We start from the raw sequence: 25,005 nt of genomic DNA on the forward strand, positions 1-25,005 counted from the left end.
GTTGGTGGGGCAGAATTTTTTACCGGAGTACAGCAGGAAGCTGTTCCCTGCCTTTGTTACGTCTGATGAAAAATTAAATAGGAAGGTACGGTTCGTTACAACCCAATGAAAAACGTTCGCTCCACCCAAAGCCATGCCGCCGGTCCACCCTAAATTTTGACGAATCCTCCAGCCATTATGACTTCCTCATTTTCATGAGATAATTGAATAATCTACTTTATTTTACCACACAGAGCCACGTCTTCGACACTCGTGCACTACCAAAAAGTACACTTTTCGTCCGGATTCATCGGCGTCCCTGCATCACAACCGAATGCCCGGGAAAATTCAGGCATGTTTTTTAGTGGTACTATACACCGTGACCGGTATGGTGCTTGGTTTTTTCCTGGACTGGCGTACTTGGCGCACCATCCCGCGCATAAGTTAATAAAGAACAGTTGGTCCGATGACGCGATAAAGCCGGCAAGTTTAACACTCCTATCTTCTTCCGGCAAAGCGTCGTAGGCCGCATAAGCAAACTTGGTTCCTTCGAAGTCAGCAAGGGTCTCAGAGTCCAGCACATCGTTCAAAACTTCATGTTGGCCACCTAGAGACAGCTGCGAAAACAGTGGTTTAGTGGGTTAGGTCATTTAGTGAAGCACCTCTCGGAATACAATCAAGACATTACACTTGGCATGATCAACGTTATTTCTAGAAATAACTGCTCCGTAATATTGGTTTCTTGCTTAAAGTGGAGTTGACAAACTGTCAGGTATCTGAATGCTTTGCCACAGCCGTATTTTCAAGTTTTTGCTGTGACACGGATGTTGAAGCATCATTTTTTACGCCTTTCTTTGATGCTTCTCTTAACAAAATTTATCACGGATTAGCGGGCATGAGGTGTGTCTAGGTTCAAGATTACGGTGACCTTTATATACCATCATCTAGGATAAAATAGGGCACGTAAGAGAAGTGAGAAGGATATCCTCCGCTAAACGCAAACACTCATTGTTAGCCGGCTAACCTTTCGCTTTTTAATCATAATTTCGCACTTCCACCAACCATAAAGTTGAACATCCACCTACAGATAGAGTTTAAAGTGGTTTGCGCTTTCCTTACGGCATCCATAACGCCGTAAGAAAACTGGTGCAGGCTCAGCTCAATTAGGCAGACAGTTAGCGTCTGTGGCATCTTTTCTGCTCTTGAATAGACCATACATCAAAAGCCTAATCAGGTACCACGACATAAACTTGTTACTTCTTTTCGTACTCTAAATGAAGTGACTCTGATTTCACGCAACATGAAAACCCAATGGCTTGCCGGTCGTCGACATGCCCGAGTTCCGGCCACGACAAGCGGCTTGTTGATGACACCGGAAGCGTGCAAGTTATCTACGAGGAAGCGACGTGCTAACCATAGAAGTAGAGCATAGGTTTACACATCTGTCATGAACATGTCACCTGGTGGTAGAGTTGAGAGAAGAGAAAGAAGAAACGAGCGAAAAGAACACTATAAATAAAGAAAAAAGGAAGAGGAAGATCATACGTTGAAGCAGCGTAGAACAAAGAAGACGAAGAAGACGCTAAGAAAAATGTACGAGAGGCGACCTGGCCGGGAAGAGAAGAGGAGGAGAGAGGGGGCTGGGAACGGCAAGAGGCAGACGTGTGGTGACAGCGGCATGGCATTCGACGAAAGTCAGGCAGCAGAGCTCATAGCCAGGTGCCCATGCCTTCTCAGCAAGGCCCTGTGAGCTGTGGGGTGAGACCAGGAAAGGGGCTCGGCTGAGTGACGGCATCTTTATGAGGACGCGAAAGATGTCCTGTGGCTTGGCTTCGTGGAGTGTACATCACAAGGAGGTGCTGTGCAGCCGCTGCGGAGACCCGACGCTGCAGTTGTGTAATAGCGCAGGGACCCGACGGTGTAGCCGGAGGCACTGCACCTGTGGTGCAACGGACTTTTTAGACGTGACGTGCCTCGACAAACCATCTCCGGAGCCGCCACCACGTCAGGCCTCGAACCTGTACTGAAAATATCCTTTTAGGTTGTGTATGTATTGGGCGAAGAAGCTTATTTTGTCATATATTTTTGCTACTTGGGGTTCTCATAATTGTTTGTTTTTTAATGAAGATTTTTCATAGTCTTCTCATTCTTTTGGCGTCATTAGCATCTAGATAACATGACAACGTGACAGATGACACAAAGGCCCTTTTGGGCGTCTGCCACACTTGGCACTTCGCAGGACTGACAGTGAATTGGCAGACGAGGTGGCTCACGCTCTGGCTATTGCAAAGTTTAGCACATTGTCACATGACGCTCCTGTAACAATACTAAATGGCTCAAAGTTGCTGTGCCGTCACTAAAACATGTGGCTAAACAAATACAAGATATCCTTTTTTTTGTTACGCCTTCCACATTAGGTAAAGTGCCTATCATCTCCACACCTATATTTGCCTCTCTCTGTGGGTAAGGTCACGTTATTATGGTGGCTCAATGTCAGACCTCAAGGGCACTATAGGAATAAATATCCTGCTCACATGGCGCACTGAGAAAGAGAAAAAGAAAATACCTATCTATGGGGGGGGGGGGGGGGGGGGGCTAATAACTATCTGCGTTGAGCAGAGCCCGCAAAGTAGGAACTATTTGGCTCGTGCCGAACCACATGCCCGCTGGGCAAGCGGACGCTGCTCCTTTGGTTCTGAGAGGTCAGATCATTATCCCAGGAGCAATGAGAGGTTGAAGGAATCGAACGGTAGCGTGGTTGTGTAAATTCCCAGGAGCAGCGATATACCGTGATCTTCGCTTCATAATAGGGAAGTGTCAGGAATATTTCGTGGGGTGGAAAAAATGAAGCACATAAAGGCAGATGAACGAATTAGTCTGAATCAACCGTCAGGAATCGTCATGATCTAGGTTGAGAGCGTAGTCTTCAAAGGGATTCTGACGACCACAAGTGACTTGATAATTTGAGTGACTGATATGTGGGATTTATTGTCCTGAGACCTCCATTTCATCATAAGAGACGCCATAGTGGAGTGCTCCGGAAATTTCGATCAACTGGGGTTCTTTACCGTGCACCCAAATCTGAGCACACAGGCCTATAGTATTTTCAGCTCCATCGAAAATGCAGCCGCTGCAGCCGGTTTTCGTTCCTGCGACTTGAAGGGCAGCAGCCGAGTTCCTTAGCCACTTGACTACTGCGGTGGGGTAACACATAATGTAATGTCGGTAATGTTGAAGCGTGTCAGTATATTTTAGTCGTTCTGCTGGTGCATCGTCTGAATTGGGCAGCTGTCTTGATGGCGCCCGGTTTGTAAGCTCTCGAGCTGCTGCATTATAACTAAGCTGCTACGCTACGCTACTGAGTTGCTACGCCTCATGCAGTTATACTTATTGTTCTTATCCTTCACTGTACAGCGGAGATGGTGCCATTTAGTGGAAGCTGCAAACTAACCAATCCCTTTGCCTCAACATGCTAAATCCTTTTCATCTAACACTCAACCACTCCTCCTCAATCTTTTTTTGGCCTGTACCTTTAGTGCACCACTCCACGAAGGTATGCCGTGACCAACAGATCAGCGCACGATCAGCGCACAAAAAAGCACGAAAACACGAGAAAGCACACGACAACAGCGCTTCACTAACCGGTTGGTGTTGTCATCACTTGTGGCGGTGTGCGAATGCTAGGTGAGTGTTGCTTCCTGACACGCAAAGCGTTCGCTGTGTCACCGAGAACTACAAGCTATCTGTGGATGGCTTCAGCCATCGCCCAGCCATGCAAGGAGGATGTGCCGTTTGCTGCGGTCTAAGTGGCGGCAAAGCCATCACTTTTGTGAGCGCCTTCGTGTTTGTTCGATGTGGTGTTATCAGTGACTTACGGGGACAACGGCATCTATTTTTAGAGCGAACTAGGACAACAAACAGCGTGTTTGTCGTGAACTTGTGTTTTTGTGCGCTGTTCGTGGAAAATATGTCCCAAACAGCTTAATCGGATGCTTCACCGCAGTAAGTTGACCTTATTCACAACATCAAGCTTTCTCTTAGAGGTTCGCACTGCTCAGGTTATACCGGAGGCGACAGCAGCAACAGATCTAGTGGACTCGCAGTGTCGCACGAGGCATTAGAGCCCTGTACGGAATATTTCACCAAAGGGAGTTTTTCTGTACGTTGACATGTATAGATTCGTAATGGATAACAATGTTTTATTTCATAGACTGGTAAAAACTTTCCCCTTTTGCAGCTCTCACACCAGAACGTCTCTACGAGTCGCCCGACAATGTTCCGGTACGCGCCATGGCCAATCACTCGAGCTTACGAGCATTGATTGTTCAGCCAATTTCAGAGTTTTCTCGCAAGTGTCGTTGGAGTTACATGTGTGACCATCTAAATAAAGGGGTAAATAGGGAAAGAAAGCTCCAGTGCTGCCGAGCGCAATGAAATTTGAACGCGCTGGTAAGGTACCATGCGCATTTATAACCATGGTTTGTGATGATAGTGGGGCCTTGTCCTAGGTGAGCTGTTTTCTATACAGCAATATCATGTTTCGACAAGGTGCCTCATTTGATGCCGGTCCATTATTTTAGATCGTTTTTGTGACTTGTTACCTGGCAGTGAGACTGTTTAAGGCTGCTGCTTCACAAGGCGTAGTGCTTCCCGAGTGCTTGTGGCTGTAGGCACGGATTGGTTTTCAGATATCGCGCGTTTTCGTAATAAAAAAATCAGCACGCAACTAGTACGCTGCCTAAATTGGCGCACTTAGACATAATGTGAGTTTGCCCATATATACTTCGTAAGCGCGGTCAGGTTAGCAATAAATGTATCATTACAATATTAAAACTCATGATTGAATATATTAGCAGCGGATATTCGAGTGTACTGGAAGACGCTGCCATATCCTCGACAAACATTTTGCTATGAAATTTTAGAGCTTCAGTACTTATTATACAAGTAACGAGTCGCCAACTGCGCATTTTCAGCAATTTACCAAGTGGATGCCTATTATTGGTAGCTTTGATGCAATCAAAGCAAAATACACGTGACTTCACTCGAGAGCGCATGCCGATTGCATAATGTGCACCGTGTCATTACTGTCCTTACTTATTTTTCTTCGTCCCTCGCTGCAGAAGACCAACCATCAAAGCAGCGCCCGTCATTTTTCCTTTTTTTCTGAGTTCCATTGTAGATTTCATCTTGCAATACGTGTTCTTTACTGCATGTGAACCACGCCGCCTTTGGAAGGCTCAGCTGTCTAAGAGATGATGCTGGAAAGCGGGGATCTTTGAGGACGCCAACATCATCGACGTTAAAAGCCAAGCAATCCCAGACGACTGCGGGTGTCATCTTGGCGAGATGACACCCGCAGTCGTCTTGTGGTCCCAACTAGATGACGCCACAGCTTGTGGTCCCAACTAGATATTTTTGTTATTGAGGCAGACGACAATTTAGAATAAAGCAAGACACCACGCCAGCTCCGGTAAGTTTACTCCTCGATCAAATAGGTTCAATATACAGTCAAATAGAGCAAGTGGAGGAGGCGAATTGAGAAGAGACGTCGAACCACCCGTTGGACAGTGAGATGCTAGACACTGGAAGTTAACGTTATAAGGTCGTTATACTGACAGCGAAGTTACGAGCCAAGCTAAATGATTCCTTGGCACCTCCAGCGCCACGCCCTATGAACGTCCACGCTTTGCCATCGGGCAAAAGGAAGCTTCCTCAACAAGAGCTCCTCACAATTGACGGCAACCGGGGAATACGACTGCCACTTTGAACGCAGTGTACATCAGCACTCCCCAACAACAACAGGTTAAGCACAGATGCCAAGTTGAAATGCTTGAGCTGTTTGTTTACCAAATCGGCCACGTTAGTCATACTGATATTACAAGCATTCAAAGAATCGTATAAAGATAGAAACAAAGTTTTAAAAAATGCTAAATTGATGAACAGATAACTGTGTAGAACAATTTGCAAGGTTTTGTTGGGTCTAAAGCTGGTGTCGTAGTCAGGAGACGTTTGTCAGCAGAGGCAACTTTACAAGGAACAGAATATTAATCCAAGCCTGAAGGCGCTTGGCACGAACTTGACAACTTATTGCTCCATTTTTCGGGAAGTCTTGCTAAGGGTTCTACCGAGGGACATGGTACTGGGATATCACGAGATGCGCAATGCATCATCATCTGCTGTAGCTTCTTTTTATTCATAAGGCAATTAAACCCGTGACACTATTCCACAACATGACGATCTCTCAATTATTCTGAACAAAGGTGTCGGAGAGCTTTTGCTGAAAAAAAAACGTACACGAATCTCGTCGGACTTCAGAGAATGAAGGACCAAAATTCAGCCATCCACGTGACCTTTTCATGACAGCTGTTCTACGAAAATCCCAAGAGTTCCTGTTCTGCTGGTCTGAAAAGCATTCTGCGAAACTCTGATCAAAACGATATCAACCTGTCGATCAACATGGAGGCGTTCATCAAAAAACATAATACCAGAAGCTGGGCCACATTTCGAAGGATTGCAGAAGCTGGTTAAAATAGGGCGAGTGCACTGGGAGGCAAGCAAGATTAGTTTGCGCATACGACGACGTCGAAAACAAAAAGAAGGTGATATTTCCATAGGTCACTCTAGTCTCCAAGCAAGCAAGGCTGGTCCTATTGCTGCAGGCACTGACGACTAGCTTATCGGGAGCGAAATTATTCAGTCGCTACCAAGTTCTTTTCGATGGCGGAAGTCAGCGGAACTTCAGTACAGCCAAAGCTCATGAAAGACTTGGCTGTGAACTATATAAGAGAAATTGTTGATGGCCAATCTGTTCGGGAGAAGTGGACCAGAAATGTGCGATATCAATAAAAGTGGTGATGGTGTCGTCATCTGCACGATATGCACTGAATGAGTTCCAGCACCAAAGAAAATGTTTTAGGAGCAATGAACAACATGCACTTGGATATGCAAGCTCTATGTCTACAAAGTATAAAAGACAATGAGATCGCGATCTTTATATGATCAAGCTATTATTAGGACCTAGTAACCCGTACCTGGAAGCTTAAGTACGAAAAGCTGAAAGCTATCGAGACGACACTGGGATGAACTGTACAAGGCATCTTGTCTGTTGCAGCTTATGTTATGCAATGGGCAGGTACTGCAGTCCTACGAGTGCCCGAGCAAGATACCTCACAGCTTTAGACTCGTTTCTGGGGTCTCAAAAGTATAGGTATCAAAGCCAAATATGAAGGAAGGAGCGATGGTCATCGACTCGAAGCGGGCACAATTTTGAGAACACAAATAAGAAAGACGATCGATATGTCTTGGTGCTACCCTGGAAGGAAAAGGTTGGTCCTTGTAAAAGCTACGTTGTTGCACCCAAACTTCTACGCAGTTTCAAAAAGCTTTACAAAGCCAGTGAACTCTTAAAATGGTACGCTGCAATTATTCGAATGTACCTCGAGGAAGGATGTGCTGGAATATTACCTACAAAACAACAGCAACCACTTGGCCCTTGGTAATAGAAGTACACCGAGCTGCGATACGTTAGGACCAACGTACAGCCGTCAGCACCTTAACTCGAGCGCTCCAACGCGTGGCCTCAGCTCGCTTGGACAGAGGTCAGCGCCGTAAACCGCTGAAAACTATATGCTTGCTGTAAATAAGCATAGATGGAGTGCGTGTCGGTTTCACTTGTCAATTTCTGCTTCCAGTCTGCCTGAGCGGCGGATCAAATGCACTCACTGGGTTTTCACCACGTTTTGCTCGTGGCTACGCTAACTCACTTACTCATGGAAGTTTTTGTCGTATGCTTATCTCGACAATTATTCATTGCGTTTGACAGCTTGCGCACCTCAGTTCGAATACAGTTTTAAAGTGTGGCAGTTTGGGCAAGTTGGTTTGAAATTACGATAGCTATAGCGCGAGAACAAAACGACGACAAAGAGACAAGCGCTCGCGTCTTTTTCGTCTCTTTGTCGTCGTTTTGTTCTCGCGTTATAACTATCATACAGTTTTGAAGTACAAGTTTACAGATTTAAAGAGCTGCCTGCTGAAGAAGTTCAGCACGTGGAGTGCTACTTGCTTCTCGTAGAACAGGGAGCTCACTTTGGCAAGGAAGGTTAATGCATCCCAAACGAGAATCTAATTCTTTGCCAAAGTCTAGTTATACAATTAGGATTGCTTCTCTACAACAACGGGCTGCTTCGGGTAAAAGAAAAACCTCAGATAACAGACAAATGAGAAAAATGTCAGAACCATGATATTTGTAGTAAATCCTAGCTTTTTGGTCATAGATTCAATAGTCTTACATATAGTGTTGTTACTTTTCATGTTGCTGCAATGATTGCCGGTTGTTTTACAGCATACAAATGAGTGGTTGGCGCTTTTTTTTTCCTCTTTCATAAGTATATCCTCTCTGCAATGGTTTCCTTGTGCGTTTGACAGTATTGCTAAATAAAAAAGCAGTGCCCTCAAAAGAGTTCTGCAACACTATTCGGGCAAGCTCAGAAAGCCCTGCCGATAGGTAGTAGAAGCTCCCAAGAACACGCGGGGAAAATATTATATTGCAGCAATCAGCCTGTAATTCACAATAAATTCTCAAAGCCAACTAAGAATTACTTTCTTTTTTGTCTGCAACTCGCGGAATGCGCTCAAAAATCAATCGTACAACGCCATCTATCATCCAGTAACTAATTTGAGCATAGCATGCTTGGTTGTTGCAGAGATCGCTGCTAGAGGCCATGACTTGTCTAGGCGTGCTAGCGCGTTCACACTGATAAATCCGCGCATTAAAAAAGTGCTTAAGGGGACCAGGCACACCTGGCGTACTTTCTTTACTTTTTTTTCCTACTTTATTTTCCCTACTGAGCTTCCAGTGCCTTCGTTGGGAAGAGAATAGAGAGTAAAACTTTATTCAGGGGAACAAGCGCAGGGGAATTTTAGAGCTTCTATGGTTGGGGCCCTATGTCCAGGGCTCCACTGGCCTTAGCCGCCTGCCGGACTGACGATGTGATAGCAGCGTGCAACAACTTTTTGTTACTGCGCTCGTGCTAAACCGATTCTTAAGATTTTGCGGTATCGATTTCGTGAGGCAATAGGCTATTTTTGTGAATTCATTCTATGGTTACTTCAAAGAGCATTTCAGGCCACCATAACTAGGCTCACTGTAAATATGATTCACCTAACCTGCCCCTCTGCAAACGAATAATCACGCAAGTTAGGTCCTACAAACTCGGCCGCAATAATAACAGTGGCTCGGTTGCATTATCTATTGCGAGAGTCAACTGTCATGCACAGATAATAATAGTGGTGTAGGATTGAGCGCGAGCATTGCATAAGAAATAGTGACGCATTTTATTGGCGTTCTTTTTTTGCGTCACCAAATCACCTACAAACATCCGTCATCCCAAGAAAGAAACACTTTTTTCATTCTTGGATAGTATATTGTGTTCAATTTTTTTTCTCTTCTCAATGTATTATTTTTGTTTTCTCCCAATTTTCAGTTTAACCTATTTTTCGGCCTCTATTCAATGAATTGCCTTTTATAGGTTTTAGCCCTCGATACTTGTTCTACGCAACATGGTACTTTAATTCGCTTTTATTGTTCTTTGCCTCATAATAAGTGCAAGTAGTGCTGTTTCCAAAGTGCGCGACGCTGTTTATGGCAACGGACCGCAATCAAAGCTCTTGCTTGCTTCTTTGACGGCTTTGATGGCACTGCTCTCGTTAGCAGGTCGGATCATAGTTACGTGTATTTTAATTCAGAATTGTCAAGCCATTCTTATCATTTGGAAAAAAATTGGCGTGACTCGCAATCATGAACTAAATGGCTCATTCTGCTTGTCACCTTTTAATGTTTCATCTCTCGTCGACCATAACTTCGAAGTCCTAGCATCTTTCTGCTAGACGAGCTTCTGTGTACCTACGGAAATACCTGGAGGAAACCACTTCCCTTTATACATCACCAGTAACCCTAATCATGCATCGCAACAGAGTTCCGTTTTTATTTTTAATTACCACTTTTCTTTGTAACTCTTACAGAATTAGGTATTTAAAGAAGGAATAACGAACATATACTATGTGTTTCCGAAAAGAGCGAACTTAGATGCCAATCCAATGTGCATACATATGCCTCCTCAAAATATTATCGTGATAAAATAACTATTCCTTCAGTTACATTCATTATGATGATTAATTATTTAAAATACTCAGTGAAAACGTTGTAATTTGGTATTTCAGCTTAGTGGGAGAAGTATTGCCATTGCCAGCTCAGTATGGTCTTCTGAGCTGGCAAGCGGTGGCCAGCCAAAAAGGGCGAAGAAGACGAAGACAAGCAGTGGTAGTTCTCCGATCACGATTCACATTCACGTTTTACTGTCTCACTGTTATTGTCTCTCTGGCTCCTAGTGTGTGACAATATGTGTTCATTTTATTCACATATCTAAGTTTCTCTGCTTTAAGGGGTTTCTGCGCCATAGTGGGGACACCTTACGTGTGCGCTTGTATGTGCAGAAAACAACAAAATATGTACCAATACTTACAAGCGATCTATGCGATCTTCGCAAGCAGAGCGTCCTCTTAGCGTATTCCTTTTTTAGGTCTTTCCCGCTCCAGAACTGGCCTCCTAAGTGTGCGTCGTCGAATCCGCGCATGAGTATGTGGCCTATTGTCTGCAATGAAAACGTGCCAGAGGTAATACATACCGCAGTTTAGCGCAATCTCCGGGTGATTTATAGCTACAGACATTCATCAACCACAAATTGAAATGTCCGTGTAGTTATAGACCCTCTGAATTACAGTAGTATTCAGATATTTGCTAGATTTTAAAGCAAGCCCTTTGCGCAAAGAGCAAAAATTGACAATTTGAAATTCATGACTACAGAGACTGTTTTCGAGAACGTTAACACGTATTCCTAAGCGTCAAGAATCAAAACAAGTTGACTTGTCACCTAGCGATTCCTAGCTACTACAGAAGCTGCAGCATTGCACGGAAGAGAAAAAAAAAACTGGTATGGCAGCTGAGATCCCCACTTTCATGTAAATATTCGGCTGCTGATTTGCCTAAACCCTGTTATCGCCTCGTATGACTCGGCTGATAGTACGTGCGCTGAGGTTTCCATCCTGTTTGCTACAATGGGGGCCCCTTCTACGAGAAGGCTCACCTGTGCTGACGTGGTAACAATAGGACAAATGCACGTTCGTAGAAAAACGAACGCTCTTATACCATACTGCTCTCTCCTAACCCCCCTGGTTTTTCCGGTTTATCAGGTCCACTCTCACAGTGCTTCCTCTTCTCGTGTTGATAACGTGCTCTCATTCGGGCCTCCACTGGATTCTTTAGCTAGATCAATGCAGAATGTGTTAGGACATTCTTGTTTACAAGATTAATGTATAAACTAGTGCCGTGATGCTGTCAGTAAAGTTCAACGTTACATTATTACGCTATCGCTATAAAATATTTTTCAGCTATAACAAAGGAAGGGGAGCAGTATTTCAAGGTACTTGAAATGAGATTCTTGCGGATATTTGCTTACCATAGACATTTTAGTTGATTTAATTATAAAAAAAGGTTGTCGTCGGTAGCTGATGATAATTAACGTAGTCAACGGTGTTTGCCTTCCCCCAACTACTCCTCCCAAACACAATATATATGCGTTTTTATCGGAATGAGAACATAACAGGGCTAATATTAAACACTTTATGACAAGTACTATGATCTCACGTAAAATAAAACGCTAATGAAAATACTTCATATAGTTCAAGGCATCAATCAGCGACAAGAAAGTGAAATTTTACCCTCGATAACTCATGGCGTGGCTTTATGTTTTTTTTTTCATATTTATCGTGCACAAAGGACGTTCAAGCTGCTACCTTTCTTCGCTTAAGTTCATTGTTAAATTATTAGCTTTATTCGCTCAAGAACACGTTCCGTTAACTTGAATAGATGCACCACGAGTTTCTCAGAAGAAGGAGCGAAAGTGGTCGTGGGCATGCCGCGAACTTTTATTTTGAGCGTTTGCGTGCAGTGTGCATACCTATGGCCACCAGTGATTCATATGTGGGGTTTAACGTCCCAAAATCATAATATGATTAAGAGAGTGCTGAAGTGGAGGGCTCCGGAAATTTCGACCACCTAAATTTTGTTAACGTGCATCTAAATTTGAGAACATGGCCCTACAGCATTTTTGTCTGCATCGAAAATGCAGCCGCCGCACCCGAGATTCGATCCCGCATCTCGCGGGTCAGCAGTCAAGTACCTTCGTTACTAGAACAACGCGACGGGGCAACTACTGTCACCAGTAAAAGGCACGTTTGAATGTGGTCGCGTTGTATTGTGCGTCGCAGCTCGTGCTTCAAAAAGTGATTCCTCCGTTAGACATGGCGGGCCTATACTTGAAGCGGCATAGAAGGGGCCACGTATGCCTTTTAACGGCGAGTATACTACGGCCTTGGCAGGCACAAAATGTACTACTCTAGCTGATTGTCTGCTGAAGCTCTGCAGAGGTTGTCTTCAACCCATTTTTATTGCTAGCCTGCGTCCACAAAGCTGTTGAGGATGCCCAACCTAAACTGCGTATCATCTGGTTGAAAACAACATGTGCCTTGCTGTACAATCTCCCATTTTATGAGTGATGCAGTTACTTATAAAGGCTTCTCATTTGCTGATCCAAGATTGTGCAAGCACTGCTGAAGATATACGTTGCACATTTGAGATGCGCTTTCGATTTCGATTAAGAATATATGTTCATTTAGCATTGAACGTCTACCCGTGAAAACATCAAAAACTCCTTGTGCAGAACAATTAGACGCAGTAAACGATGTTCTTTTGATGATTTTTGGTCGGTAGCTTCAGGTTCGTGTATATTATGAAGATTGAAGCACGTACGCGGCATTCGTTAAATTGTAGTAATATCACCGAAAGGGGGAGCAGCTCATTGCATGGACGTTGCGCCTTATTGAGGCCAGCGCCGTGCTTTTTTCTTGTTTCTCTTTGCTGTTTTCTGGCTTCTGTCTTCACCTGAGATAACTTTCAGCGTATGACAGAGTTGGGTGTGTACGTGCTCTGCCGCAAGTGTGAGAGAGAAAAATGTGGAGAACGGAGCATTTTCATTATACAGAGTAGTGCAGTGCCGCTAGTGGTCTGCACTCATATCAGGGCATGCTCTGGAAAGGAGCCAGCGCCATACCACAGAGCCATACACTGGGTGCACCAAGTAGTATCGGGGCTGCGCCATCTAAAAAAGGAACAAGCGCCGCGCATAAGGCACTTCGCATACTAAAATTCGAGGGGAGAAGGAAGGCGTGGTGGACCACTGGCCTCGCCTAAATTCTGGCATATGACCATGTCCGACCTCTCCTAAGAGGGCATTCGCGCATCCTCGGTAATATTCGGTCACTCGCACTCACACCCGTTTAGCTGAATTCTAAAGGGGCCCTACAGTGCTTTCAGAGCATGGTCACAAAATGATGTCTATCAATATTACAGGCTTCCGAGATTACACGAACCAGGTATAGCTCAGCATGTAGGCTGTAAAGCACAATAAATTATCATTATGAGTTAAAAATTTTTTCTCCTCTCTCGACAAATGATGGAAGAAGTTCAAAAATCACCCGTAAAAACCCTTCTATCAGCCATTGGCTAATTTGAACATGACGCGTTCAGTAGTTTGAGTATTCGCCAAGGGAAGCCGCGACTTGTACACGCTTGTGCCAGCGATCACACTGAAAAAAGCGCATAGTTGAAGAAAAAAGTAATGAGTGCTCAAGGTCATGAAGCGCATGGGATCTATTTTCTTTACCCATGCGCTTCTTCCCTGGTTAGCTTCCAGTGTTCTCCTCGGGACGAGAGAAGAGGTGATTTGATCGCAGTGTGCGACAAATCTTTATGTATCTCAGCTCGTATTGGACGGATTCTTAAAATTTTTGTGACGGTGGATTCGTAAGGCAATAATCACCTTTAGTGATTTCATTTCTTGGTCTCCTAAAAATGGCTGCTGGGACCCTCTAAAAATTTTAGCTTTTCAAATAGACGCGGTCAATAACCGCTGACATCACGTCCCTGACTGCTAGAAGACGCGCTTGTGTGTCGAAATGTAACGGTACATAGCGGGGTTTATTCTGAGAGCTACGTTTGAAAAGATCTTTAAAAAAGAGCGTTTCGTTCTTGCCACGCTGTTTTTGTGAATACAAACACCAGCACTGGATTTGTCCCAGGAATGTCATATTCCTGGTGAGTGGGATATGGTGCCAACACTTCAGCATGATTGATGCTCAGTAGAAAAACAAACGAGTGCTTACCATTCCCATGCCCGCATAGTTGAGTGCGGGTGGTCCATATTCGTAAATAAATGGACGATGCACTTGACCAGATGTTATTACTGCGGTATTCGACCCCATTAGAAAGGTACGAACCCTCTCTTCATCGTAAAACATTGTTTTCTGGTCTTTCCAACGATAGTGAGTGTTAAGCCGACGACCTTCTATCCATGAAGAGAAGAGCCGGTTGACAGGTACGTCATGAAGAGGTTCTGCGCATGCAAGTCACAATACATCATTATGTGAAACTCTTTTAGTGCTCGGAAGGCTCACGCGAAAACACTTATCAGACGTTTGTTATAAAAAGAACACCTTAGCGAAATAACTCGTATAACAAAGTTCTGAAGGGTATGGAGAACTTGGTTACCTCGTATTGACTAATGTATTGGTGTCTGAGAAAGAGATGCATGATGAATGAAGAAATCACTGAGGGAACATATATAGAGGGCAATTTGAAGTAGTTTTGTTTTACTTATTTAAAGTAACACTATTATCAATTTTTATCAGCTTGGATCATGTCCCGGAACATAACAAATGACCATTCAACGCATTATACAAGAAATAAAACACAGCAGCTTGCTACTAGAAGTGATGACACCAAAATGACAATCGAAAAAATAAGGCTAAGGCATTGAGTGCCTAGTGGAAGGCGTCATGCTGTCTTTATGGAATTGTGGGCTTTTGTTTCTTATTCATAGTGCAAAACTATACTTGAGCTGAATTTGTTGGTTCATATTTTCATTGGTTTGTATTGGTGTAATTGGTTTATATTTTCGGAACGTACTGTTTGCACAGGTGCACTCGCTCCGTGCGACGTTTAGCCCCATAAATGCTCAATGTTTTAGAAAGTGTCCCGACTAAAGTGCGTAATTTTTATGCTGATTTAGATTGCGATTCTGCAAAAAAAAACAAGTAGCGAACGTGAAGAAATATTTGTACCACACACTCATAAAAATCAACAATAAAAAGTTTGCTTCTGGACGACACAACGCAAGTCAGCTGTCTGCTGCTAATCAAAATATAGACCTAACAGTTTCAAATGCACTATTTTGATTAGTGCAGGCTAAGCGTCTTTGGGCTAATCCAACTCGGGAGGATTCGGGACTGCGTGACAGACTTCAAAACATGGATTAACACAAAGTGCAGCTTCACTTGTAGTCACTCGCGGTGCTCACTTCCGATCTGTAATAATCATCCCCGGAGGAGCTGCTCAGTTCACCGTCATCGGTGTATTCATTTCCGCACACAATATAAACATCTGTATCCGAATCATGTTCACTGGAAGATGGTGATGAAAGTGAAAGGCTTCTTTTTTTGAGGTGGCGCCAACAAATGCCATTTTTACATACACTAACCGGACTCCTGCTGCAGCAAAGAACCCGATCGTCAAGTAAATGCTGTCTCGTAGTGAACGATATGAAATGACACCCTAGATGAGTGCTCCTATAAAGCAGTTTGTGACAGCTTAGAGTGATTGCGAATCAAATTCAGCTCGACTGAAAAGCCTAGTTGAATAGCAACTACACTCCTGTATTACCATTTCAATAGCATAAAATATTTGTTGAGCATACTTTTCGTTCACAGTATTTCGCTAGCTTAGCATTTGGTATTGATTGTTCTTCAAGCTGTTACGAATAAAAACATGCGTGGAGATTGCAATGAAACTGTAGAGCCAAAATTACCCCGACACTGAAGACGCTAAACCTTCGAAAAATAAGAGCTTATTTTTTCCTGTGTATAGATAATTGAAATACGTTTTACGCCCATAAGGTAGCCGACAAAAGTGAGGCATTTCAATGAAACAGCAGGTTTTCAATCATCGACCCATAAGTTTTAAGGAAGTGTGTGGTACTGGCCCATTCTACTACATGAGAGAACATCATACGTTTGCTACGGTGATTTGTATGAAGTGAAATACCTCATTCACATTTACTTCATTCCGCAACTGCATTCAATGTCATGGAATATAAAGGGCAGAATTACGCCGAACAGCTTGCCTCCTAAGTATCTAATGCCACGTACATTTTACCTTTCCGAACTGCGTTTAAGTGTTCATCCTTCAATTTGCTGCTTCTGTGTCTTATGACATATCTCAGACGAGGATTAATTTTTATTCTTGAAGTTTTACGTCTGGGGTGTTGGTTACTAAATATATAGAATACTGACTGTAAAATCTCTCGACGAACTCAGGTTCTAGTCGATCTCCTGGGCTTCCTACAAGGACCTCCATTTCCTCTAGCTTGTCCAATAAACGTGTGCGAGCACTCGAAGTGAGCCAGCTTGAAGAGTGCACCGCCTCGAAGAAGGCATCCTTGATTCGGAACACCAATTGCCTCACCTCGTTTAGCCTCTCAGTTGGAGCAGCTGTTTTCAGGAAAAATATGTAAAACACATGTTACCAAGGCATGCAGGTATATTCGCCGTACAAATTTCTTTTACATGCAGCTTAATAAAAATAAGACAAATAATTATCAAGAAAACGTTGAAAATGTACAGAGAGAATATTCACTTTATAGCAAATACAAGGTGATTTCTGTAGAACTGGCCTGGTATAATGGGCTATAGTAAGATTACAATGTTTCTAGTTTTATTTTTGAGTGAGTGAAGTGACAAGAAAGCAGGAGGACTTACTGACCCGTTCAGTACTTTTATGCGGAATGCACACAAAAATAATAATTATATCAAGAAAAGAACATTAATGTTATACAATGAGAGGTGGCTTGCGCCCATCAAACGTTCTAAATAACTCTTATGCGAAACATCAAGCATCGAAGCGAAACTCGACACCTCATGCTCTAATTGTGCTTAACATTTGTAGTTTTCTTACACATACCGTTTTGTACTTCATACGAGGCCTATGGTCCAACGCGGTAGACTGAATTCTTCAGAAAATACCGTAAGAAGTAAAATGAGAACGATAGATCGGGTGATGTTGGAGGCCTCTCGTACGCATTTTCGCTACACGGCTCTGTTTGCATTACTTCTTTAAAATTGTTTTCTCAGTAACATTCAAAAATTAGTTACGGCAATAAATTTTCGTGTTTTCCTAGATTTCTTGTCGCAAACTTGTCAATGATGGGATAAGGAAAAACAAAAAAAGCACCATAATAAATGAGCTCGGATCTGAAAGATTCACACCTTTTATCGCAGCAGTGGCTATATGGTTGAGTGTTCGCCTCGAATGCGACAGAAACAGTGTTTAATTTCTAATGGACACTGCTTTTGGCTAACGGGTAGATGTGTGCTTCATTTTGAAGCTCGTTTGTTTCTTGGAAACTATCTCGGAAGTGGCCCTGTAATTTTCTGTAAACGACACTTGCACACATTTATTTATTTTATTTATTCAGAATACCTTAAGGGCCCTCTCACAGGAGGGTATTACATAGGGGGGGGGGGCTATAGCACATACAGGTACATGAAATGAATAATAGAACCAGAAAACACGCAAATTAAACACCATACAGCTACTAAATACATTAGAATAAATATAAGGTCAATATTCTTACCGCATAATCTTAAATAATCAGAAGAAATAATATGAGTCAAACAATAATAAAACTAAAAAAAAATATTTAAAAAATTGAACTACACAAAGAAGAAATAGAGTCACAAGAGTACAATAAAACGCAATCTAGCTTACTACAAACACACGCGCCATTAAGCATAAAGGAATGGCAACATCATCAAAAACACGTGTGAATATCTGAATTAGGCAAACACAGCAATAAATAACACGAACCATGAACATACGCAGTTTCTACAAAAAACACGGTTTGCAGAAAAAAGAAAAAAGAGGCAGGAATACCGGAAAAGGTTCACACGCTTGCACTCATGTTTAGTAGGTTCTGAAATTCAGTGATATCGGTGACGGTTGCAATGTTTGAAGGTAAGTCATTCCACTCGGTTATTGTGCGTGGTATGAAGGATCTAGCATAACGAAAAGTGCGACAAGGGAAGCGTTCAATTTTAAAGGGATGATCGCGGCGCGGAAAGATGGCAGGGGGTGGCCTAAAGAAGTCCTCGTGAAGTGATGTGTGATGGTAGAGCTTATTAAGTAGTGATAAGCGAGCAATTTTACGGCGACGTGATAAGAGTTCCAGTTCGGCACGAAGTTTGAATGAAGTTTCATTTCATTTCATTTTATTACCTTAAAAGCCCAACAGGGGCATTACATAAGGGGTGGGTTTACATATGTTCATTATACATTGTTAGAAATGACATTTGAATAAGCATTTATTAAACATGACGTGGAAATATGGTTTACATGATTTTGTGGTATATACAATCAGTTGGAAAGATGAAAAATGACATCCAGTAATTGTTATTCTGAAAAATGATGAGATATCTCTTGCATGAATGCGGGTGCGCTGGTTAGGGCGGCAATTTGGTGAGGCAGGCTGTTCCAATCTATGGCTGTGCGAAAGAAAAAAGAACCTGAAAAGGTAGTAGTACGAGTGCGGGGGCGGCCCACATGGTTGATGTGCCCAGTTCGATGCGATGTTCTGCCAGGGGGAATAATGTACGGCGTTTGATTGAGCGAACAATGATAAAACTTATGAAAAAGAGATAGTGATAAAACACGGCGACGATGGGCAAGGGTCGGCAGACCTAAGTCCTTTCGCAATAAAGACACGCTGACATGATATGAATATTGAGAGTGTATGAACCTTACAGCACGGTTTTGCACGGTTTCGAGAGCGTTGCTTAAATATGTTTGGTGGGGGCTCCATACTGCGCATGCGTATTCGAGTTTAGGGCGGATTATGGTTTGATAGGCTAGTAATCTAACATGCTTTGGGGCTTGTTTTAGGTGGCGTTTAAGGAAACCAAGTGATTTATTAGAAGATGAGATGACGTTAGTGATATGTGCGTTCCAAGATAAATCTTTAGTTAGGGTAACACCGAGGTATTTGTATGAGGGCGAAGCTTCTAATGATATGTTATTGATTGAATATGAATAGGACAGAGGGTTACGTCGACGGGAGAATGTCACAACTTTACACTTAGCGGGGTTTAGTGTCATTAGCCAACAGTCACACCATTGTTGCAGACGGTTAATATTTGCCTGAAGAGAAATTTGGTGAGATGTATTAGTAATGGTTTTGTAAATGACGCAATCATCCGCAAACATACGGATATTACAGGTTACATGACCAGGTAGATCGTTAATATATATTAAAAAGAGGAGAGGCCCGAGAACAGATCCTTGAGGAACACCGGAAGTTACACGCAGGGAGTCAGAGGTGCTGTTGTTAATAAAGACAAACTGTGAGCGGTTATTAAGGAATGCTTCAATCCATCGTAAGACGTCGGGGTGTACATTTGCCAAAGATAGTTTTAGTAGCAATCGTTGATGTGGTACCTTATCGAACGCCTTCGCAAAGTCTAAAAATATCGCGTCTGTCTGTAGGTTAGTATCGAGATTTGTGTGAAGATCATGCAGAAACGCTGCCAATTGGGTTTCGCAAGAAAACCCTTTGCGAAATCCGTGCTGTGAAGGATGAAAGTATTTATTCGAGTCTAAAAATTTCATGATTTCTGTATAAATGACATGTTCCATGATTTTGCAAGGTACGCTTGTAAGTGAAATGGGGCGATAGTTAAGTGGGGAATTCTTGTCCCCTGATTTATAGATTGGAACAACCCTTCCCACCGTCCAGTCATGAGGTATGGTGCCTGTGGAAAGTGACTGAGAAAACAATAGACATAAATAAGCAGCACTGATATCTTTAGTATTTTTTAACACTTTTGAGTTTATGTTGTCTACTCCGGCTGAAGATGATAGTTTGAGATTGTCAATTAAAGAGGAAATACCATCAACATGGAAAGTTATAACTGGCATGGTATTAGGTGTGCTTGACGCTGTAGAAGGAAATGGTAAGCTAACTTCTTTGGTGAATACTGACGCGAAAGCTGCATTGAAAATGTTAGCGCACTCCACGTCGTCGACCGTTTCACCGTCTTCGTTAATTAGCGTGTTGCTGTTTATATCTCGAGGATTAATCACCTGCCAAAATTTCCTTGGATTGTTGACCAGCATCTTGGGTAGGTCTTCGTGAAAGTACGTTTTTTTTGCTTCCCGAACAGCTGACAAGTATGCGCGTTCCGCTGTGTAATATTTATCCCATGCGCATACATTTGTGGTACCTTTTGCTGCTCGGTATAAACGTTTCTTTTTGTTATCCAACCTTTTTAAAGAATTGCTGAACCATGGTTTTTCTGGTTGCGTTCCTATCGCTATCCTTGGGATGTATCTGTCTGCTAGGCTGTTAATTTTTTCTTTAAATATTTGCCAATTTGTATGGATAGTGCGTTTATTGAAAGACGTTTCAAATGAAACTAAAAACTCACACAGGTTATCGTACATAGCTTTGTAGTTTGCTTTCTTGTAAAGATGTATAGTTTTTTGTACTTTCAAGCGCGGAACTGCCCCAAAGTTAAAGGACGCGTGAATGACCTTATGATCACTGATTTCTTTTAGGTAGGCGATCGATGATAATTTGTCTGGTTGGTTTGTTAGTATTAAATCTAATACGTTAGCTGTGTTTTCCGTGATACGCGTTGGTTGAGACACTAGTTGACTAAGATTAAAATCAAGACAAACGTCAAGAAAGTTTTTTACCTCCGTCTCGTTTACTAAGTGGGGAGATAAGTTGTGCCAATTAATGTCTGGAAAATTGAAGTCTCCGAAAAGGAGAAGGCTAGCCTTGGTGTGCTTCGATGTTATTTCGAAGAGTGCATTGTTTAGCTCAATGGCAAAAGCTGGGCTACTGTGGGGGGGTCTATAGCAAACGCCCACAAGTACTGATTGTGGAGCGGCGTGACAATGAATGAAAAGTAGTTCTAAGTTCGACCTGATACTAAGAACAGAGCACGATAGTTCCTGGCTGGCAGCTATGAGGACACCTCCGCCTCGTGCATTCGGTCGGTCAGCACGAAACAGACTGAAATTAGGCAAATCTGTCAGTACTTCCGAATCTGAAATGTGGTCGCTAAGCCAAGTTTCGGTAAGAATTAACATGTTGCTTTTAGATGTCAGCACAAGGTTGGACACATGTTCACGTTTTGAAATGAAGCTGCGTATATTAGTGAAGATTACTGAGATGGGAAGACGTGACTTGCCTGTTGGTTTCGGACGACGGATTAATTTTGTCTCGATTTGTGGTTGCTATGCTTCTTTGACTGTTTGAGAAGCTTCATCGTATACGTACCGCTTTGGGCCCATGAACAGCGTTTTGAAACGCAAGGAATAGGGTGCAGATTTATCTTTAGCGAAGGCGACAAGGTGTTTACGGGCGTTCCTAACAGCTGGTGAAAAATCTTCTGCGACGCTAAAGTCAGTGCCTTTGAAGTTACGTCCTTTTGAAAGAACAGCTTCCTTCGTTTTATAAGACACAAATTTTACTATAATTGGGCGTTTGCGGTTACAGGAATGCCGACCAATTCGGTGTGCCCGCTCCATATCCTTGGGCTCAAGCTGTACCTTTAGGTAATCTGAGCAATGACGTAAAATAATTTTTTCAGAATCTGATGATGGCTCTGATGCAGACGGATCTGGAAGGCCGTAGAAAACCAAATTATTTCGCCTAGATCTGTTTTCAGCATCGTCTACACGCGCTTCCAGTTTATGGATCAGCTGCGCCGTACGTTCGCTGTCTGCCTGTATAGATTGCATGTCTCCTTGCAAGGCTATCACACTTTGGTAATTACCCTCGAGGTCCGTCAGCCTTTTACTTAACGTGTCCAGTAACGCGGTCGTAGCCATAGATTGGTTCTTTAGTTCCTGCATTTCAGCGATCATCTTAGCCTGACCAGCGGAAATCTTCTTCATTTCGGCAAGCAGCGCGGCATTATCTGGACCAGGATTGCTTTCAATATCACCGGAAAGCAATAATAGGGATCTAATCACGGAAAGACACTGAAAAACAATGGAAAAGCAGCACTGCGGGCTCGGTAGCTGCACAAGACAATAATTACTTGTTTTTTTAGCGAAAAGAGGATGAGATTTACAGACCTGCATGATGAACAGAAGCGGATTAGTGGACCGCATCATGGCAGTGCCACCGAGCCCACAGCGCGCGGGGGGTATTCGCTGCTCCTTTATAGGCCGCTGGCTGGCTGTTGACGATGGCGGTAGGGCGAATGGCATCTTGTCGAGGATCCATGCTTGGACTGGTGGCGCCATTGAACGGGACGATTGGTTGCCGATTCCGATTTGCAAATTGATGACACAGCTGGTGCACGGGTTCGCCTTGGCCAACGAAGCGCTCGTTGATTCCGCGGGAAAGGGCAGCAACATTCGCATGACGAAGGACGTCATAATCTGCATGATGAACAGAAGCGGATTAGTGGACCGCATCATGGCAGTGCCACCGAGCCCACAGCGCGCGGGGGGTATTCGCTGCTCCTTTATAGGCCGCTGGCTGGCTGTTGACGATGGCGGTAGGGCGAATGGCATCTTGTCGAGGATCCATGCTTGGACTGGTGGCGCCATTGAACGGGACGATTGGTTGCCGATTCCGATTTGCAAATTGATGACACAGCTGGTGCACGGGTTCGCCTTGGCCAACGAAGCGCTCGTTGATTCCGCGGGAAAGGGCAGCAACATTCGCATGACGAAGGACGTCATAATCTGCATGATGAACAGAAGCGGATTAGTGGACCGCATCATGGCAGTGCCACCGAGCCCACCAAGTGACGCTGGTGTGACGTGAATAATCAGAAAAAATAAAACGTACAGCACGGTTCTGCAGGGCTTCGATGTTTTCAATAATGTAGTCTTGATCAGGATCCCAAATGGCTGAGGCATATTCTATTTTAGGACGGATTAGGGTGATATAAGCCAGTTTACGCAAGTGTGAGGGGGTGTGTTTGAAATTACGTTTAAGGAACACGAGTGAGCGATTTGCTGAAGCAAGGGTGACGTTAATGTGGTGATGCCATGACAGGTCAGACTGAATATTAACCCCAAGGTATTTATAAGAAGTTGTAAGCTCCACTGAAGTATTATTTAGTAAGTAAGACATTGGAGTACGGGACGCTTTTTTAGTTAACCCCCCGATAGCTCCGAGGAAATAGTCGAGGTACTGGCGCCGCTGTGAAAGGCACCAAATCGCTGTCACCGCGTACCTACCAGCGAAATAGGTAGAGGCGCACGTCTAGCCTGGTGCTAAAGTAGTATATAGTCGCTTAGAATGGCATCTTCTTTTTGGGCAATTTGCGGATGGAAACACCAAAGAAAGGAATGAGGGTGATCATTTTTTCTTGATATTTCATTTCATTTCATTTTATTAAGTTAAAGACCCCACTAGGGGGTGTTTAAGGGGTCGATGTAGAGAAATTATAAAAAAAGTGCTAACCATGTATGTTAATGGCCAGACAGTCAATGTGTTACATTTTGTAAAAAAAAACTCGGGCAAGTAATGGCGGCAGTGCTGTGGGAAAGGTCGTTCCATTCAGATGATGCCCCTGGAAAGAAGGAGGAAGAAAACGTCTTGGTGTGACTGCGTGGACGGGTGACTTGTAGGGCATGACCGGTGCGATGAGATATGCGGTCTGGAGTGGTGATAAAGTCCGGTCGGTCACGTGAGCTGTAATAGAACTTATGGAACAGAGCTAGGGTGGCGATGCGACGACGAAGTACAAGAGTTAATAGAGATGATTCTTCTTTCAATGATGACACACTGACATGATATGAATATGATGAATGAATAAATCGTACCACGCGGTTCTGCAGTGCCTCAAGTGAATTTGTTAAGTAAGCTTGAGGCGGGCTCCAAATGGCAGCCGCATACTCAAGCTTTGGCCTGATAATAGATTTGTAGGCTAGAAGTTTCAGGTGTTTGGGAGCGTAACATAAATGACGTTTCAGAAATCCAAGTGATTTGTTAGCACCTGCTATTATGTTAGTGACATGCGCACTCCACGTTAGATCATATGACAATGTTACACCTGGATACTTATAAGATTCGACTCTGTCCAAGTCAACATTACCGAGTGTGTAAGGAAAAGTTAAAGGGTTTTGACGACGTGAGAAAGATAATGATTTGCATTTAGTTGGGTTAAGTGTCATGAGCCAATGGTCACACCATGCTTGAATAGAGTTAAGATCATGTTGAAGTGTTTGCTGCTCAAATGGATTAGTATTAGTACGATAAATGACGCAATCAGCGGCGAACATGCGAATGTGACATGAAACGTGCAAAGGTAAGTCGTTAGTGTAAATTAGGAACAGTAGAGGGCCTAACACCGAACCTTGGGGAACTCCGGACGTAACTGGAAGAGAGTTAGAAACACACTCATTAACAAAAACTGATTGGGAGCGATTCCTCAGAAACGCTGCAATCCAATTAAGAACGTTAGGGTTAATGTTTAAGCTAGAAAGTTTAAAAAGAAGGAGCTGATGAGACACTTTAACAAACGCTTTACCGAAATCTAAAAAGATGGCATCAGTTTGCTGGTTACAGTCTAAGTTTAAGTGTAAATCATGAAGGAAGTTAGCTGGCTGAGTTTCACAGGATAGACCTTTGCGAAAACCATGCTGTGAAGGACTAAAAAAATTGCCCGCAGCTTCCCTCGGGGGAACACTGAGGAGGATGCGGAGCATATAATTGGTTAACGGGGTGTTAAAGTGCGACTTACTTGGGTCGATGGCTAAATTGGTTAACGTGGTTGTGAAATGGGGTGTTAAATTGCGACTTACTTGGGTCGATGGCTAAATTGGTTAACGTG

The 25,005-nt window shown here is 43.3% G+C and overlaps 1 protein-coding gene across 1 annotated transcript in view; it reads right to left on the minus strand.

Moving 5' to 3' along the window:
- Positions 1-217: 217 nt before the first annotated feature.
- The window catches only part of LOC142803336 (neprilysin-1-like), a 61,518-nt gene continuing 36,730 nt past the window's right edge, over positions 218-25,005 (minus strand). Inside the window, exons 2-5 of the mRNA XM_075888452.1 lie at positions 16,441-16,638; positions 14,257-14,486; positions 10,500-10,628; positions 218-596 (exon numbers count right to left, since the gene is read on the minus strand). Coding sequence (XP_075744567.1) covers positions 258-596; positions 10,500-10,628; positions 14,257-14,486; positions 16,441-16,638 — 896 coding nt within the window. The 3' untranslated portion in view covers positions 218-257. The remainder of the gene's footprint in view (positions 597-10,499; positions 10,629-14,256; positions 14,487-16,440; positions 16,639-25,005) is intronic.

This window comes from Rhipicephalus microplus, chromosome 3, assembly GCF_043290135.1.
Source record: "Rhipicephalus microplus isolate Deutch F79 chromosome 3, USDA_Rmic, whole genome shotgun sequence".
NCBI lineage: Eukaryota > Metazoa > Arthropoda > Arachnida > Ixodida > Ixodidae > Rhipicephalus > Rhipicephalus microplus.